At 33.0% G+C, this 20,433-nt stretch overlaps 3 protein-coding genes across 3 annotated transcripts; 2 read left to right on the top strand and 1 right to left on the bottom strand.

Annotated features, from left to right (window-relative positions):
• Window positions 1–7,879: 7,879 nt before the first annotated feature.
• On the bottom strand, window positions 7,880–8,714 carry LOC111371137 (glyceraldehyde-3-phosphate dehydrogenase GAPCP2, chloroplastic-like). Its single transcript, XM_022993045.1, is given in 5 exon segments — window positions 7,880–8,053; window positions 8,139–8,183; window positions 8,185–8,237; window positions 8,381–8,443; window positions 8,650–8,714. Coding segments are annotated over 5 exon segments (393 nt in total). The 5' UTR covers window positions 8,708–8,714.
• Window positions 8,715–15,564: 6,850 nt separating this feature from the next.
• Window positions 15,565–16,175, top strand: LOC111371136 (protein TsetseEP-like). The gene is made up of 2 exons (XM_022993044.1): window positions 15,565–15,832; window positions 15,946–16,175. The coding sequence occupies exons 1-2, from the start codon at window positions 15,565–15,567 to the stop codon at window positions 16,173–16,175; spliced, it is 498 nt and encodes a 165-aa protein (XP_022848812.1).
• Window positions 16,176–16,426: 251 nt separating this feature from the next.
• On the top strand, window positions 16,427–18,044 carry LOC111371135. The gene is made up of 2 exons (XM_022993042.1): window positions 16,427–17,351; window positions 17,890–18,044. Exons 1-2 carry the CDS (start codon window positions 16,427–16,429, stop codon window positions 18,042–18,044), a joined length of 1,080 nt encoding a protein of 359 aa, XP_022848810.1.
• Window positions 18,045–20,433: the final 2,389 nt, after the last annotated feature.

Below are 20,433 nucleotides of genomic sequence, written 5' to 3'. Positions count from 1 at the left end.
TTTTGTTATATTGATAGATTCATGATGGATTGTTAAGACACCTGCTTAATTGATAGTGCAACTACAAATACTATTATTTAAGACAAAAAATATTTTTTGGACTTAACATTAAAAGAAAATAATATCAATACAATATCAGGTGCATTGAATATCGTTGAAGGCTCTGGAAGAGCTTGTATTATTTTGCCAAATAATACAAAATTATATATTGACGATGCACTTTATTTTAGCAAACCAAAAGAAATTCGATTAGTTTTAAAGATATCCGCTGCAATGGATACCATATTGAGACGACGCAAGAAAATAATGTCGAATATCTTTGCATAACTTCTTTTGTATCTGGTCAGAAGCAGATAAAAGAAAATTTTCATTCACTCCCATCTGACATGTATTATACATTTATAAAAATGGTTGAATCAAATAATGTCACGAATCAGAAGTTCGTTGACCCAAAAAATTTTATTCTTTGGCATGATTGACTTGGACATCCATGAGCTATAATGATGAGTCGAATAATAAACAATTAACACGGACATCCTTTAAAGAATCAGAAAATTCTTTTACCTAATGATTATCCATGTGTAACTTGTTCGTAAGGCAAGTTAGTAATTAGACTTTCAATTACAAATGTCACTATTGAATCTCCAACTTTCTTGCAAAGAATTCATGGAGATATATGTGGGTCAATGCACCCACCATGTGGACCATTTCATTATTTTATGGTATTAATTGATTATTCTACTAGATGGTCACATGTTTGCCTACTTTCTACTAGGAATGTAGCCTTTGCTCGACCGCAAGTGGATGGATCGTAATAAGTAGTAAAGTGGACCTTTTAAGTTCGAATTATCGTTCCTACGAGAACTATACTTTTAATGCTCAATAATTGAATGTGATTTTTAAATTCAACTATTAAAAATGTAAATGGATGCAACAAAAAGTGATTTGGAATTCAAACAATAAATGGACGTTATGGTGGAACAAATTCACCTATTGGTTACCTTTACTTCTAATATCGAGATTCATAAAACTAAAGTAATGTTCGGTCGAATTCTTCTATGGTATTCAATTTACCCCCCTCGAGTTCTCATTGAGCCTATTTAAATAATTGAACTCCATATCTCTATGCGAATCGACATTATTTAAATGAAATAATAGTTCTAAGAATTCATATAGGACCGCAACAATTAATATAGGTATCTCTACACGTTATATTAATTTACCGAATTTTAATATAAGGTCTAAATAAGAATTTGCATCTCTACGTAATTATTGTCCACGAAATCATTGATTAATGGGCCAGAAAATTCAAAACATTAAAAACATAATTCAAATTCACACATAAATTATAAAAGAACAAGAATCTCAAATAAAAGAAATAAAAGTCTCAAATCAATTACATTGTTCGTCCTAAAAATAAATTTAACTAAGCATATTAATGAGAGAAAAACAAGAAATTCATCACCGATAATTGGCAGAAATAATCCCCAATTTTTGCTCTAGCCTCCACTGCCTTTGCCTCTTTTCTGCACGTGTTTTCTCTCTCGATTTTAAGATCAGCAGCCGGCAATCCCTCTTTAATTCCCCAAACAGCCGCAATTTCTTATATCTCTCTATTAATGGCAGTAGCCCTCGACCAAAGTGTCTGTCCAATATAAAAATATTGACCGTCCCTTTTTCTCCCTCCTCAGTAAGTGTTTTTACGTGTAAATAAAATAATAACATCCACCAAAATTGACCCCAGAAAAAAAACTCCCGGCTCCGACTTTCGTGCGTAGAGATGATATTGGCCCCCAATTCAATTGCGTGGAAAATATATTCAATTGCAACCCTAATTTCCCTTATCTCCTGCATATACATACATTTCCAGCCGCAATAGTTGACTAGAAAAGGGTCTCTAATCATATATTACACTTTAAGTCCTTGGTCTTTTTTAGATAATGAAAATCAGTGCTTGAGTCCTTTCATTCTTGCAACTTATGTATTCTTTGATTCAATTCAAATCTATCACCTTCCAAAATATTCAATTTGACCTCCAAACATTTCAATCTCCTATTCATGGTCCAGATCAACTATTGAGTTATTACAACTTGGTCCCCAACTTTTGGATTTCACTCTTTTTTCGGGTTTTCCTCTCGTTTCTTCTACTTTCTTGTACCAATATTGAATTTTACCCATTCAACATCAATTACAACAATTTATACATAATTTATCAGAGAATCACTAAATATTATCTTTTTAAGGTCTCGAATAAGTGTATAAAATACACTTATCAACTACTTGCTTAAATTATAAAATCACAATCACAATTTTTCGATTACTCAATTAAAACTATTCACCTTGACAATGCTGGTGAATTTAGATCACAAGCATTCGATGATTATTGTCAATCGGGATTGTAATTGAACATTCAGTTGTGCATGACCATACACAAAATGGTTTGACAGAGTCGTTTATTAAACGTCTACAATTTATTGCTAGATCATTACTTATAAAACAAAACTCCCAGCTTTTGTTTGGGGTCATGCCATATTACATGCTGCATCATTGGTTCGTATTATCAATATTCACCTTTGCAATTGACATTTAGTTATGAACCCGATATTTCTCACCTACAGGTCTTTGGTTGTGCTGTCCAAGTTTCTATTTCATCCACACATGTACTAAAACGAGTCCTCAACGAAGACGTGAGATTTATATGGGTTTTGATTCACCATCAATTATTAGGTATCTTGAGCCTTTAATGGGTGATTTATTTACTGCACGTTTTGTAGATTGTCATTTTAATGAAATGACTTTCCCAACTTTGGGAGGAGAAAAATTACATCCTGAAAAACAAGGTAAAATTATGTAGAATGAAACAACTCTATCTCACTTCGATCCCCACAACAATCAATGTGAGCAAGAGGTTGAAAAAATTATTCATCTGCAAAGAGTTGGAAATCAATTACCTGATGTATTTGTTGACACAAGAAAAGTGACAAAGTCATATGTTCCGGTAGAAAATATTCCAGTAAAAATTGATATCCCTACAGGACAATCTATTGTAGCAAATGAATCTCAAATACGCCAGAAGCATAGTCGACCATTTGGTTCAAAAAACTCTGTACCTCGAAAAAGAAAAGTACATGAGAAAAACCAACTAAAAACTTCGAAAGAAATCAGATTAGAAAAGATTGATCAATCATATATTGAAAATACAGTTCCTGAAAAATTACAAGTGTCCAAAAATAATGAAATTTCAATAAATTATATGTTATCTCATAAATTATGAGAAAGAAATAATGTTGTTATAGACAATATTTTCGTCTTTAATGGGATTTTTGATATTATGCAAAATGAGGATCTTAAACTACAGTCGGTTAAAGACTATCAAAATAGAAATGATTGGTCAAAATGGAAAGAGGTCATACAGGCGGAATTGAATTCTTTGGAGAAACGAAAAGTATTTGGACCCGTAGTTCTAACACCTAAAAATGTAATCTCTATTGGATACAAATGGGCTTTTGTATGAAAGAGGGGTGAAAATAATGAAATTACAAGGTACAAAGCCCGACTAATAGCTCAAGGTTTCTCACAAAGATCAGGAATTGATTACGAGGAAACATATTATCCCGTAATGGACACCATCACTTTTACACTCTTAATTAGTTTGACTGTGTCACAAAAGTTTGATATGCGCCTTATGGATGTAGTAACTGCATATTTGTATAGTTCACTTGATAGTAACATATTTATGAAAGTTCCTGAAGGACTTAAGGTGTTAAGAACAAATGATACATGCCCCAGAAGCATGTTCTCAATTAAATTGCAAAGATCATTATATGGATTAAACAATTCGGACGCATGTGGTATAATCGTCTTAGCGAATATTTTTTGAATGAAGGTTATAAAAATGACGATATCTGTGCATGTGTTTTCATAGAGAAAACAAATAATGGATTTGCAATTGTGGCAGTTTATGTTGATGATTTAAATTTAATTGAAACTCCTGAAAAGCTCAAGAAAACTACTGATTATTTGAAAAATGAATTTGAAATGAAGGATTTGGGAAAAATCAAATTTTGTCTTAGATCATAGATTGGATATTTCGTAGATAGATTATTTGTTCACCAATCTACGTATTCAGAAAAAGTTTTAAAACGTTTTTAAATGAATAATGCACATCCATTGGCATCACCTATGGTTGTTTGATCACTTGATTTAAAAAATGATCCATTTCGTCCACTTGAAGATGGGGAAAATATTCTTGGTCCTGAAGTACAATATCTTAATGCAATTGGAGTATTAACTTATCTTGTAAATTACACTCGACCCAACATAGCTTTTTCTGTAAATCTCCTTGCAAAATATAGTTCTACACCAACTCAAAGACATTGGAATGATGTTAAACATATTTTCGTTACCTAAAGGGTACTATTGATTTGGAATTATTTTATTCTCAAAATTCAGGATCCGTTTTAATGGGCTATGCAAATGAAGGTTATCTATCTGACCTACATAAAACTAAATTACAAACAAGTTATGTGTTTACACGGGGAGGAACAGCTATATCATGAAGATCTGTGAAGCAATTCTTGAAAGTAACATCTTCAAATCATTCTGAAATTATTACAATCCATGAAGCAGGCCGAGAATGTGTATGGTTGAGAAACATGACCCATCATACCCAAGTATCATGCGGATTAACTTCAACAAAGTATAGTCCAACAATTATGTATGAAAACAATGCAACTTGTATTGCACCACTTAGAGGAGGCTATATCAAAGGTGATAGGACGAAGCATATTTCTCCAAAATTCTTTCATGTACACGAGCTTCAAAAAAATGGCGACATCGATATCTAACAAATTCGCTCAAGTGACAATATGATCGATTTATTCACAAAAGCATTGCCAACCTCTACATTCAAGAAATTAGTTCATGAGATTGGAATGCGTCGACTCAAAGATTTTCAGTGAACAACATCATGGAGAGTAGTTGTACTCTTTTTCCTTCACTTAAATTTTATCCCACTGGGTTTTCCTAACAAAGTTTTAATGAGGCGGCATTTATTTTTAGTACTCCAAAATAACTATACTCTTTTTCCTTCGTTTTGATTTTTTTCTCATTGAGTTTTTATCAAACAAGGTTTTTAATGAGACAAATATTTTGTAATGTGTTATTCAATAGGGAGTGTTATAAAAGAAAAGTTTATTAGGGTTTAGAGTGAATGACAATTATACCCCTACAGCCCTAGAGATAATTATTGTTGTATCCCTGATTCTGTCTTATAAATACAAGGCTTTGGCCTTTAATAAAACACACACAAATTTATTGACTTCTCTCTATTCTCTTCTCTTTTCTTCACTTTATAATAGAGTCATATATTGTTCCCATTTATTTAAGGGATACTTACAAAAATATCATTAAAAGTAAAGGTTTTTTGAAAAATCATATGTAAAGCTTTTTGAAAGCAAAAAATATTGTATAAAATTAAGTATCACTATAAACAGTGACTTTAAAGTGACACGATGTCACTTTTTTTTTTTTATAAACTAGTTTTTTGCCCGTACGATGCATGGGTTGTATTATTTTTTAAGGTAATGTTAACGTGTTCAATGTTAAATAGTAATGAAAGATATATCCATTGATTCAATATAGATTATTTGGTAGATGGTGGTGTATATCTTAAAAGAAATGTGTGTAATATGTTCAATTGTATTTGATTAATTACTTTGCTAGCAGAGTTTTGTGCAACATGGAAAAAAAACATGTTCTTTATATTCCTCTGACAATAAGTGTGCACATTCCTGAATATGGGCTTCTTGTGGACCAATCACGTGAGTTTGTTCTGAAATTGGGGTATCTACTTCTTCAGCCTGCATTGAAGATGTGCATTTTGAACACAGGCACATCTTGAATTCATAATTTTAAGATAAACAAAACTATACAAACCAAACACTAAAAATGAGAACTTTTCAGTGTAAAAAATGTCAACTGCAAATGAGCACTTCATTATTCATTAGAGCTCACGAGCTAAGAGTTCATAACCACCAAAATTTTATTTTATTTTATTTTAAACCTTTTTAATGTTTAATATAATTAATATATAAAGCTCACCTACACCAAAATTATCTCTAAGCCCATACTTCATATTTGTATGCCTTGAAATGAATCCATCATCATCAAACATGATCCAACACTGTCCGTTGCAGTACATCCATTGCATTTCCTAGTAGACTCTAAAAAATAGAATCCCAATCTTGTAGTGATTCGGTTTACCAATCGAACTTCTTGTTTTTCTTGAGGCTAATAAAGAAGTTGAAGAATTCTCATGCAAAGTTCACTATGTATTTAGATGTGGCATTTAATATATAGCCTGAAGAGTATGTGAGTGCCAAAGTTAAAACAATAAGATGGAGAGAGCAAGATGATGTTCCGCAAACAATCGAACTTCTTCTTTCACAGGTTAAAAAAATAATTAAGAAAATAAGTAATGCAAAAGAAATTACTTTTTTTTTCTTTTAGTTCTCTTGGGCATTTGATGCTTCTTCTTAATAAGGAGAATTGATTTTATGAAAATGCGTGAGAACTGTAACGAGTAAAACAAGAGTGGCAAAATGAAGAATAAATCAGGAGTATCAATTATGTTAGTTGATATTAAGGATAATGAATTGACAAATGGCACAGAAATCATATTTAAATGCTAATGACATGGTTTGTTAAGGTACTGCGAGTCTGTGAGAAGGTCTTTTCAACTACAAATTTTGTAGTTTTTATACATATAATTGGAAGTTGATCTAGGATTCAGTAGTACATGAAGAAAGCTCTTAAAAGTGAATATTTCTTGTATGATTGTCATCTAGAATAAAAACATGCATGTATAATATATTTCATTTCGGTAAATTGAATTATGAACAGAGAAATTAATATGGCTTTGACATAAAAGTTACAACATGAGATAAGTAAAAAACTTAAAGTGCGACCTAGTCTTACTCGAGTTTCAACAATCATGAATAATCTCTTAATTTCTTGCAGTATCCTAAGTTCGCCACAATTTTTTTTCACATCATCGGGTAAATTTGATGCCTTGCTTCCCATAGAGTAAAGTTTTATCTGCACATAAAGTGAAAGACGTCATTCATAATTCAATATTAGATATTTAAAAGAGCAAGTCCCTTAGACATTTCCATTTTATTGATGCTATGAAGACGAGATGAGATGTTTTGTAGGATTATAATGATGGGAATAATCAGAACTATGATACATATGTCCTAAAATTTCAACGAAGAATGAGAACAAATGTCAGATTTACTTTTTTGAGCAGTCATAGAAACTATACAAAAGATTAAATGACATGGTAATAAAGTTCATATAAAATAGTATATAGCATTAGAATAAACTTAATGAAGTGTAATTAGAAAGTAAATAATGTTTAGGTGATGGTTAAGATGAATAAGCATTCAAAAAAATGGTTTGATAAAAGGAACGAGTCAACAAGAATGACACCCGGATGAATATTTCTTGCAATCAAAAAAGGAAAAGAAAATGCCCAACCTTGTTTCCATCATTCACATCATTACATTAGAAACAAATGCTCTTTTTATCATTTTTTTTTTTTTTGACCTATTCATAAACTTCTTCCATTTTATAAAAAGCAAAAAAATAGTTATGTCATTGAATTGGTACTCAATTAATAACTTCATAATGAAACTTTTGAACTACCATAAATGGGCTTTTAGTGGATTTAAGTACTAATAGAAACTTAAGAAAAATTTCAAAAAGAATAGTTCGAAATTGAAACTGCTATACGAATCCAATATGCAACAGTTGAGAGTCCGTCAACAATCACAAAATATCATCTACAAATGATATTACTGCACCAAGAAAATGAGTTTTACTCTAACCTGTAAAGTGAAGAGCATATCTTTGAACTGTACTTCCTTTGTAAAAACGAAGCACTCTTCTCAAGTCGACAAGTTAGGTCTACAACAGAGACATTAGGGGATGGGACATGGAAAACCATTCTAGTAAGCTTGTCGTTGAATTCTGGAAGTACTTTTCCAGCAGCCTATGAGTTGAGTCAACAACTATCACCAGATATTACATAAATATTTGTAGATTAATAAATTTTTCAAATGGAGACTACTGCATACCTTTGTCGTACCAGTAGAACTGGGAATGATGTTTTGGCCAGTCCCACAACACCCCTCTAGAGTCCTTCATCTATGGACTATCAAGTGTCTTTTGTGTCACTGAAGAACATTTATCAAGAAGAAGATTTACGGAATCAAGAAGAAGATTTACGGGATAAGCATAAGAACAATGACAAGCTAAGGGAAAAATCTAAACTATTTTGGAAGTGCACTGTGTGTAGTTGTGGGCACACAACACATACCTGTTGTTGCACGGACAGTCATCATCAAACCGTCTAAGATACCAAACTCCTTGGGAACCACCTGCAAAGAAAAATAACGAAAAACATGCTTAACAAATATAGTAATCTTCCTACACTGGCTTTAAAAAGAAAAAAGATTAAATCATTTAAAAGAATCCCTTGAAGAACAGCACGCACCTATAAGAAAAAGATAATCTTAAAGGACTCCTTTGTCTATTTGATAAGTAAAATTAACTGTGATCCTTGAAATTAGAGAATGCAATTCAATCTTGGCCAAAGCAAAAGGCAATTGGTGGTACAGTTAGCATTGGAAAAATTTCTAACCATACTTGGCTTGTAGGTGTTGTGTATTTTAGTTTCGCAAGTGTACGAACAGTAACAAGTAATAGTGAACCTAAGAGTTTAGATTGTCGATCCCAGAATGACTATTTTCTAGCACTTAATTCAATTTTTTTCTTTAACTACTATTTGATGAAAATAAATTAAAAGTTGTATGATTTGAGTTTTAATCTAAAATTTAGAAAATAAATGAATGCTCACACGATTAGTTGGAAAATCAAATAATGAATTGATATTATGGCAGAATAACTTCACTTATTGATCAACTTTACATCTCAAATTAAAACACAATTCTAATGTAGTGTTCGATCGAATTCTCTTATTGTATTCAATTTACTCGTCTCGAGTTCTCATGGAACCTATTCAACTAATTAAATTCCATATCTCTATGCAAATTCAACTTAGTTAAACAAGTTCTTTGTCCTATGAATTCAATTATGACCGCAATAAATAGTATAAATATCTCTACTCATTATACCAATGAACTGAATTTTACTACATGGTCTAAATCCTAAACTCATATCTCTATTTGTAAAGAATTCACAAAAATCATCAAATTATTGATCAGATAATTTAATACATTCAACTCATAGCAAAATCAACACATGGAAAAATTAAAAACTAAGAATCTTAATAAGAGAATGTAAAGGAGCTCAATTGGTTACATTCCTAACAATAAATTTAACTACTCATAATGCAAGAATAAATATAGTAAATTGTCGTAGAATACATCACCGAATTTGTAATAAAGATGTAGAAGAAAAAGTAAAATTCTTGCACGAAGATCTTCTTCTCCTTCCAATCAATGCTTCAAATCTTCAATTGTTTGGTGTTATTCTCCTTGAAATTCTCTTTTGGAACTCCATTTTTGTTGTCTTATCTCCCAATGTGTGAAGAACCCCTCAAAAGTGTGAGAAAAATGTATTTATAGGTGCCTCCTCCATTTGTGTAGAGAGTAGGGTTTTTTATGGACTTCAAAACGGCCCAAAAACGTGCCCTAGATGACCCCGGCGCAGTGCCTATGCGCCACGTCAATTTAAGCGCAGCGCCAAGGCGCTGATAATAGCGCCTGGGTGCTATGATTGCAGCGCCTAGGCACTGTTTCTCGAGTTCAAGTTTCATTTTTTAAGTTTCGTAGCACCTAGGCGCTACGAATGCAGAGCCTAAACGTTGTCTTTCTGCCCCAATTTTCTTATTTTTGATCTCTTCGTCCGCTTTAATTTCTCTTTTAACATCACCTTTCCTAATTTTCAAAACAACACTAACAAATACATAAAAAAAAATGTTCTATACTCACAAGATCTAGCAAATAATCAAGCTAAAATTGTGAAAAATTCATGAGCGAAACAAACTCATCAGTTGGTTTTCATTTACTTCGATGGAGCTGATATTACAACCTGCTTTGCACCACCCTTGAGAAAAAGGTCAATGGTGTTAAATTTGGCAATTTTTCATACCAGATCAGATAAGAAACGAAACAACTTTGTAATATACTTTTTTTATGTACTGAGACCATGTCAATAGTAATAAAAACACCAGAAGATTCAACTACATAGTCAACCCCATAATCACTCCAAGGAATCTCTATTGGGTCTCTATACAAGGGATTTTGAATTAGAACAGGCAGACTAAAGGCTCAAATACATACGTAGTGTCAATCAGTGTGCTAGTAAAGAACAATGATCAAACTTCTAACACGGAATTCTAGTGATTCATTTTGCTGCTAATTTTAATTTTCTTTCCATTGATTTCCAAAGTGAACTCATCGACAACATTGATGGTTCCCTTACAGGGTCCATGAATAGAGTCATACTTAAACATGTAAGCTTGAAAGAATGATGAGTACATATTTTTGCCATTTTCTAAAACACTTTGGGGCACCTAAGTTATTGAAAGGTGAGAAAAAAAAGAAGATATATAACCAATCGGTCACACAAAGCAATACTCACCATGTACCTAGCATCATTATTAAGATCACTGACTGCTACCACAACTATATTATCCTTGAAAGTTGGTATTCGAAGAACTAAACACCCAATATGTCCAAACCCTAAAAGGATCAAATATCTTACAATTATTAAAAAGAACTATTGACTTGACCTAAAGAGACAGAAGATATTCTGAAAACAAATGATATAAGATATATCGGGCCCTAAAACGACAAATATCATATAAAAAAGTGAAGTGTATTGAAGAAAAAAGATGTGCTTCTTTTTTTTCCTACTGCTTTGTGGCTCTAATTAGCGACATGCAAGAAATATGGCTTTTCGAACTCTTTGTTATAGCATTAAGAACATTGTAGACTTGATTATAAAAGAAGCATAAGATTAAACTATTGGGAATCATATTTGGAATGGTTGGTGGTATTTGTTGTTGTTGCTTTAATAGGACCATGGGTAGCAGACATCATGCAGAGAATGATATTAACTTTCACAAGCAATTACGAGTAACATCAAAATCTTAAAGAATAAAAGAAGCTAATAAAATACTTATATTGTTCTCAAGCTTCTTGGTATGTTCAGGAATTCAAATATTTCCTCAGCTGCAAAAAGAGCTATCTTTTTTTCCTTTTCAGGGTAGTGGGAGGGAAGGAATAGAATTACGATCACTATGTTTTTTATTCTCTTTTCTTTTGGTATCAACAACTTTCATTTGTTCTTCTATTTCAAACCGAAGATCATTTGCCTTTTTACTTGTCGTACGCTTCTTCTTTTCATGAACATGCTTTGTAGAACACCATCATCATGTTCCTGCTCGATGGAATTCTTGTTCATTTCTTTCTCATCTCACCCCTATAGTCTTAGGATCACCTCAATCCCTAGAACGAGGTTTCTACAAAAGAATGATACATCAGCATAAAACAAACAATGTGAAAAGCACAAAGAAACAGAACTTTAAAGAGTCAGCTCTGCAATTTATAAAGAAAGTTCACACTGGCCCGTTGAAAGTTCAAACTAACTTGTTGATTTAGGATACTTTTTGATATTTTCCTTGGAAGGAATGGAAAGGAATTGAAATGGGAAAAGAACTATTCATATGAAGGAAAAGACCCTCTCTTGATTTAAAAAATCTACATATGAGACATGGGTGTAGAAAAGGAAAAAAAACCAAGATGTCTGTATGTTTTTGAACGAAACGGTATCTTTTATTCAATAATATCAACGCCTTCAAGAAGCAAACCCATGATCGGCGCCTTCATACTTTTTGAACTAAACGGTATCTTTTATTCAATAATATATTTCCATTGGACGATGGGACTAGATAAAAAATGGAAATACCAAGTACTTGAAAATTTGCTACTAAAATACTTACTATATACAAAACCCAAATACCAATTACAATGAAATGTGGTATCCATGTTTAATATATCTGTATGGAAAAAGATGGCAATTATAAGGTTTTGAAATGCTTGACAATGGACATGAGTTATCAGATTAAAAACTAAAAAATATATATTCCTAAACAGATTCCCTTACACAATAGGGACACTATCTTGGTAGAACGGGTAAAATGAGGAATAGGTAGACCAAAACTAACATAGCTTTTTGCAGTTACTAAGGATATAATATTTTATATCTCCTACTAAATCTAGCAATAAATCAAACAGAGTGGTGAAAAAAGATTCACGTAGAAATTCACTAATTTACAGAAAAATGCAAAAAAAAAGTTTAGTTTGTTGTTGTTGTGTCAAATATTTACTACTACTAAGTAATCTAGTCAACCATCATAATTCAGAGAAAATATTCAATAGAGCTATGATTCGACTATAATTCCTCATTTACCCAGCTTTAACCATTTGTAAAAATAAAGGACTCAAGATATATATTCATTACCCAAATAAATAAAAGCACAATATTTTTCTATTTTTCGAAATGAGAAAAAATTATCTATAGTCGTACTTGTCTTCACCTCTGTCACCATTTCCTCTATCGCTTCTTATACCATCCAATGACTGTTTTTCAACCCCTGAAAATCACAGAACATAAATTATACACCAACCCCCCAACACACACACACACACAAAGAAAAAAAAAAGATCATATTTTCAGATATTAGATACTACAATGACTTTAGGCTTTTCAATAAATATAGAAATTTATGTTTTCACGGATGTACTATATTAGAAATGTAACATTCCAAAATTTATTTACCTCCCACGTAATGCAACTTTGATCATTAGCAAATTAAATGGTCCATGCCTAACATTGTCATTATAATAAAGTTCATTAATTAAAATGATAATACAATATATACGTATATATATTTTTTAAAAATTAATTATTTTCTAATTATGCATTTTTCTTATTTTTTTTCTAAATATTATGTGGGCCCAATAATTGGGTATAGGAGATATTAACAAAAATATATGAATATGGGTCTCATCTTGTAGATCGTGTTAAATTACGTAAATCGGGTTTAAGAGAAATTTATTTTGAACGCATTTTATCAAGTTATTGTGGTCGAAACGAAATTTATGTAACCATTTAATATAATATTAATTATTATGTTCCTTTGCATTGATTGGTTGGCGTGTGTGAGATTTCACGTGGTAAAGAAATAACCAATCTTATCATTTTGTTTGCTTTGATTTTTATTAGTGGTATATGTGTGTAAGTTATGAGATCAAGTGGTGGTTTTTTTTTTTTTCAAATAATTGGCCATTTTTTTTTACCCACCCACCAAGCATATTTATTAACTCACACACTCGGTTATTCATACATACAAAGTTATAAATTCCATATACTTTGCTATTCTTCAAGTCAAGGGAAACAGAAGAATCCATTTTCAAAGTTTTTAACAAATTCAGATTTTTAAGGTAAGATACATAAGTGCAGTGAAAAAAATTTATTCACCACGATATCTATATTATGATTTCATTCAATGCTTTAAGGTTCCAAGAAATGATTTTTTTATGTTAAATCCTTCGGAATGGACCGTTAGGTCCAATTATGTTAAATCCTACGAGATGTGAGAATTCTAAAGAAATTCCTTGAACCATATGAATGTCGGGTATGAATGTTTTTCATTTATATTTATGTTATGTTGAATAGAAATTTGCACGTATCTTACTAAGTATTTTGTTTAAAATACTCTCTCTTACAAAAAAAATTAGATTAGAGCAGGTCGTGCTGGACACGTGAAAGATTGGATGAGTGGATGCTTCTGGGTTGCCAAGTAAACAAAAAAAAAAATGATTTTTAGTATATTCATGACTAAACTTTTATTTGACATGTTCATGTTTAGTATATGTATATTTATTTTGCAGCTTTGACATTCATGTAGGTGTATTTCATTTAAATTGATGTTGAATGATTTTAATTAAATTTAAATGTTAGTTGGTTACTCTTTTTAATTCATAGAGTCGATTTATCAAATTTTCTTTAAAGCTCCAAAAGTAAATTTTATTTCTTCAAAAATAAGAAACTTGTTAACACTCCCTTTTTTTTTAAAAAAATGAAAAAAAATGGGGCATTATAGCTTTGTATCAGAGCTTAGGCATAGCTTTTTGCAGACTGAGTGAAAAAAAATTTATATTCTTTAACTGTTATGTGAATTTTTCGTTAGTGAAATTATATGCAAAATTTGGTAGTCCCATCCAAAAAAATTAATAAAAATAAATTTACGTGAACAGTGGTAATAGTCACTGTTCAAGGTGAACAGTGACTGTTCACCGTGAACAGATAAGTGTTCTTTAAAAAAAAAAGATAATAATAAATAGAATAAAAAAAAATGTGACAGCCATGTGCCATGTTACTGGTCCCATAGAAATAAAATTGGTGAGTTATAGAATTGTGAATTTCAAAAATCTGGTCATGTGATGGAAAATTATTTTTTCAATGTTTATTTATTTATTTTTATTTTATTTATTGATTTGCTTGTTGATTGCATAGTATTTTTTTTGGTGGATTCATGCAACTTCCATGGGTTTATTTTTCAGCCGATTTCAAATCAACACCGTCTAAATTCTTTTGATAAAATGTGTACATAACTTAGCTTGTTTGGCTAAGCTTAGATAACGTAAAAGTCACTTTTAATCCCAACTTGCTTTTTTTTAATAATTTAATTTTTATTTCAAAAGTAATTCATACCTTACCAAAAAAAGGGGGTAATTTAATTATTTCTAACTATGACAAACGGGGTAATTTATTTAAACGTATTATTTGCTTATGAATAAATGACCTATTAAGCTTCGTTGTTTATTATTACAAGAAATCAAATAATAGAAACTTTATTGGTTTATCTAAGTGAAGAAGTGCATTTTCGACTTTCTGTTATTGATATTGCTTTTAATTCTTTTCCTGGTCTACAAAAAAAAAATTAAAAATCAAGTAAAGGAAAGTCGGCCGACTACAATTTTAAAGCACGCAACCATGCATGAAATGAATTGTTCGTTTACTATTGTTGAATAGATATGGATTTATAGTCATGTGTTGTTAGCATTTTATTTTTGTGAAAAAAAAAATAATAATAATAATAATAATCAAATTTTATGTAACAAGTTACAAATACATGCTTCTTAATGGTTCTATAATGAGATTTTATCTAAATCTTGAATAACTATTAAAATAAGACCCATGGCACTTAACACCCGCCAATCAACTACTGTTCAGTGAATCCAAGGTACGGAATAAATATATTATGTTCCATTTTATTTTTTCGAGCATGATTTATAAATCATTTAAGCTTGATTTCCTGAAATGATTATGATGTTTGAAATTAATTATGTTGTTATATATTTAATGAGATATGATGATTAATCCTTGAAAAAAAAATGAGAGCATAATATATAATGTGATATTGATAACAAAAGAAACCAAACATAATTTGACAATTATGTGACTGATATGGCTAGGACTTATAGAACAGCTAGAAAAACAACAGCTTGTAAAGCAACACTGAACCAAAGGTCCATCATTCAGTCTTATGAGAATTATGTAACGAACTCGACTCGTTCGCTTGTCGAACACGTTCAAGACATCTATGAGAGATGTATGGCGGCAGTTGATGTAGGACTAGAGATCACGCATATCGAGGTCTTTCATAATCTTATAAACTCGCTTCCACCTCAATGGAGAGACGTGAGAATTGTGGTTAGAGATGAGATGCGCGGAGGTAACCCTCTAGAACACTCTGACATGATTGAGTTTGGCACTTATTGTCAGTCCCTTTTGGATTAGTAGAATGAGAGCCTACTACCACAACAAGAGCCAGAAGATGAGTTACAGACGAGGTAGAAGATGAGGCCGAGCCAGAGCTCGGGCTCGAGTATGAATCGAACCCTGAGGAAGAGCCTGAATCGGAGCATGAAGATAACTTGGGGTTGGAGTTAGAGGATAATCTCGAGCCACAACCTGAGCCACAAGTCGAAATAGAAATAGAGTCCGGCCCCGAGGCAAAGGACTCCTTAGAAGACGATGTTCCACCAAAGAAGATTCGTAGGATCCATGGAAATTAGAAACTTAGATTCTACTTCCTTATTCTATGATGTTTTCCTTCCCATTCAGAAAGGAAATGCTTTATGTTATTTGAGATTTATTTTAATCAATAGTACATCCTAGTTTCAAGGATTCATATTCATGAGATTTAATTTTCCCTTTGAATATAATAAGCTGTGTTGTCCAAGGTTTCTAAAACAAAATTTTAAATTTTGTTGATTTAAAGGAAATGGCATAACAACAAGACCAAGTAGCTATATTAAGGGATCTTATGAGGACAGTGCATGAACTTGGTAGACGACATGCACCAGCTAGTGCCAACAATACGGGTGCAATTGTAGAGCAATTTCGTCGCTTCAAACCTCCTTCTTTTGATGGAAAAGCTGATCCTTTGGTAGCCGAGAAGTGGCTAAGAGGATTAGAGTGGATTTTCAAACACATGGAATGTATTGATACACAAAAGATATCATGCACTGAATTTATGCTGATTGATGCAGCAGGCCACTGGTGGAAGTTTGCTTTACGCACTAAAACAGAAGCAGAACAACATGCCATGACTTGGGTACAGTTCAAAGAGGAAGTAATGAAAAAATACTTTTCCCAGTCCCTAAAGGATCGAAGAGAGGCAGAATTTCTACAATTGAAGCAGGGAAAAATGCCGCTTGAAGATTATGAAAGAAAGTTTGAACAGCTTTTTAGGTACGCCCTACACCTCGTGGACACTGAAGCAAAGAAGGCCAGGAGGTTTTATCTAGGATTACGTCCAGAGGTTGGAGGAATCATGACATCTCACCATACCACAACCTACCGTGAAGTACTACAACGAGCTCAGTCAATTTCTGATCGATTGGAAATGGATAGGATGATCGAGAAAAGTGATGAATCTTTTGGAAAACGAAAGTGGAATGGGTCGAGCATAAGGAAAGGATTGGGACAAAACAAGAAAGCCAACACAGAATTAGGATCAAGCAAACCAAATAAGGTTATTCATCCATGTCCTAAATGCAACAAGGGCCACAGGGGAGAATGTTGGTTTAAAAAGAATGTGTGCTATCGATGTGGCCAAGAAAGGCATTTTGCTCCAGATTGCAAGGCATATCCACCTAAGAAAGACTACGAGCAGACTAAGAAAGGAAAAGCTAGGGTCTTTGCTTTGACCCAGGAAGAGGCAACAAAGGATCCGAATGTAATGACAGGTATTCTATCGGTATCTGAACTACCTGTATAGTTCTTATTGACTCGGGATCTACTCATTCATTTGTCTCTGCTGCATTTATTGCTAAATCATGTATTCCATATGAAAAATTGGATAGTGTTTTAGTAGTTACCATCCCATCAGGTAGAACATTGAACACCAATAGGATAGCTAGGGCGATAAAGTTAGGAATGGATGGAAGGTAATTAAAAGTTGACCTATGCATCTTAGATATGAAAGACTTTGATGTTATTCTGGGAATGGATTGGTCACGGAGCAATCATGCAACCATCCGATGTTTTGAAAGTGAAGTAAAACACCCAATGAGGAAGAGTTTTGATTCTTCGCGGCACAAGTAAAGTTTTTACCTCGCATCGTGTCCACCATGAAGGCAGAGAAGATGTTGAAGAAGAAATCTTGACATGGATTTTTGGTAAATATATCTGGAGCACAACAATCGGAGGTTTCTCTCAGTGCGGTACCAATTGTACAAGATTTTATTAATGTATTCCTTGATGATCTACTTGGCACTCCACCAGATAGACAAGTTGAGTTTACAATTGATCTCGTGTCTGGAGCAGCGCCAGTATCTAAAGCTCCTTATAGAATGGCACAAAAGGAGCTACAAGAATTGAAAATACAGCTACAAAAATTGTTGGATAAAAGCTTCATCCGACGAAGTGTATCTCCTTGAGGTGCACCGATTTTATTCGTAAAGAAGAAAGATGGTTCAGTGAGAATGTGCATTGACTACTGTGAGCTAAACCGGTTAACTACTAAAAATAAATATCCCCTGCCACGGATTAAAGACCTCTTTGATCAACTAAAGGGTACAACAGTATTTTCCAAGATTGACTTAAGGTCAGGTTATCACCAGCTGAAAGTAAAGGCAAACGATATTTCGAAGACGGCATTTAGAACTCGCTATGGTCATTACGAGTTCACTGTAATGCCTTTTGGATTAACGAATGCTCCTGCAGTGTTCATGGACTTGATGAATCGGGTATTACATCAATATCTAGATAAATTCCTCATTGTTTTCATTGATGATATTTTGGTGTATTCGAGGAACAAGGAGCAACATGAAGAACAACTTAAAATAGTACTAAAAACACTAAGGAAGGAGAAATTGTATACCAAATTCAAAAAGTGTGAATATTGGTTGGACCTTATAGGCTTTATGGGTCATGTGGTTACAGCACAAGGAATTGAAGTAGACCCTACTAAAGTTGAGGCGGTAACCAAGTGGCCTAAATCGTCGAATATAGGTGAAGTCCGTAACTTTTTGGGATTGGCTATTTATTATCAAAGATTCATTGAAGGTTTCTCTAAAATAGCTGGGCCAATGACCTAACTAATTAAAAAATGGGTAAAATTTCAGTGGGCTGAGAAGTACGATAAGAGTTTTCAAGAACTAAAACAGAAATTGGTCATAACTCCAGTATTGGCTATACCAGAGGGCTCGGATGGATTTGTTATATATAGTGATGCATCTAAACTGGGTTAAGGGTGTGTGTTGATGCAGAATGGAAAGGTGATCGCTTATGCTTCAAGATAGTTAAAACAACCTAAGCAAAACTACCCAGCACGATTTAGAATTGGTGGCAGTGGTGCATGCTCTAAAGATATGGGGTCACTATCTCTATGGAGGGAAATGAGACATCTATACGGATCACAAAAGCTTGAAATATTTCTTCACACAGAAGGAGTTAAATATGAGGTAGAGAAGGTGGTTGGAATTGGTTAAGGACTTTAACTGCATTATTCATTACCATCTGGGTAAAGCAAATATAATCGCTGATGCCCTTAGTACAAAGACAGTAGGACAATTGGCAGCTTTACCCACAACTGAAGGATAGTTGTTAAAGGAATTTGAGAAATTGAGATTGGAAGTGGTCATCCCGCCGACTAAGGTTACTGCAAAGATTGCGTTATTGAAGATCCAACCTATACTTAGGGATCGCATCAAAGATGCCTAAGACAATGACACATTCTTGAGAAAGATTAAGGCAGAAGTTGGTACAAGTAAACAAAAGGGTTTTGCTATAGCAGATGATAATGCTTTGACGTTTGAGGAAGACTATGTGTACCGAAGGATGAAGGAATAAGGAAAGAGATATTAGAAGAAGCTCACTCTGTCCCGTACGCTGGGCATCCCGACGGTACAAAGATGTATCGAGACCTTCGCGATACATTTTGGTGGAGGAACATGAAAAGAAAAATTGATCTATTTGTTGAGAAATCTATGATATGCCAGCAAGTTAAGGCCAAACATGAGAGACTATCAGGGCCATTAAACCCATTAGAAATTTTAGAGTGGAAATGGAAGAAGATAGCTATGGATTTTGTGGAGGTTTTCCAAAGAAAAATCGGGGATATGATGCTAGTTGGGTAATTGTGCATATATTGACAAAATCAGCTCACTTCCTTCTAGTACGAATGAATTACAATATGGATCAGTTTGCCCACTTATATGTCAAAGAAATTATCAGGCTGCATGGAGTTCCGACTTTTGTCGTCTCAAACCGAGATCCAAGATTCACTTCCAAATTTTGGAAGAGCTTGCAAGGAGCTATGGGAGCAAAGTTAAATTTCAGTACTGCCCATCATCCCCAATCAGATAGACAATCAGAAAGGACTATTCAGACTCTAGAAGATATGCTTCGAGTATGTGTCTTGAATTTTGGAGGTAGTTGGGAGTCATTTCTACCATTAGTAGAGTTTGCATACAATAATAGCTTTCAGGCTATTATTGGTATTGCTCCTTATGAAGCTCTCTATGGTAGAAGATGTAGATCACCAGTTTATTGGGATAAAGTCGGAGAAAATAGAATTTTGGATCCAGAAATTATTGCAAAAACAGTGCAAGCAGTTGATAAAATTAGAGACAGAATAAAGTCAGCTCAAGATAGACAAAAAAACTATGCAAACCAGAAAAAAGGTTGAGTTTGAAGTCGGAAAGAAATTTCCTTTTGAAATTCTAGAAAGAATTGGAAATGTGATGTACCGTTTAGCATTGACATCTAGATTATCGACAGTACATAACGTGTTCCACGTGTCAATGTTTAGAAAGTATGTGCATG

The sequence above is a fragment of the Olea europaea genome, chromosome 22 (assembly GCF_002742605.1).
Source record: "Olea europaea var. sylvestris chromosome 22, O_europaea_v1, whole genome shotgun sequence".
NCBI lineage: Eukaryota > Viridiplantae > Streptophyta > Magnoliopsida > Lamiales > Oleaceae > Olea > Olea europaea.
Note: the sequence above shows the minus strand (reverse complement) of the source record. Positions and strands in the feature narration are given on the sequence as shown.

What these genes read in the sequence shown, in the direction of transcription:
- LOC111371136 (XM_022993044.1), top strand. Translation starts at nt 15,565, where the DNA reads ATGGCTAGGACTTATAGAACAGCTAGAAAAACAACAGCTTGTAAAGCA. An exon ending in TAGAGATGAGATGCGCGGAG is followed by an intron (nt 15,833 to 15,945) that starts GTAACCCTCTAG and finishes GATGAGTTACAG; the next exon opens with ACGAGGTAGAAGATGAGGCC.
- LOC111371135 (XM_022993042.1), top strand. Translation starts at nt 16,427, where the DNA reads ATGAGGACAGTGCATGAACTTGGTAGACGACATGCACCAGCTAGTGCC. An exon ending in GGATCCGAATGTAATGACAG is followed by an intron (nt 17,352 to 17,889) that starts GTATTCTATCGG and finishes GCACTCCACCAG; the next exon opens with ATAGACAAGTTGAGTTTACA.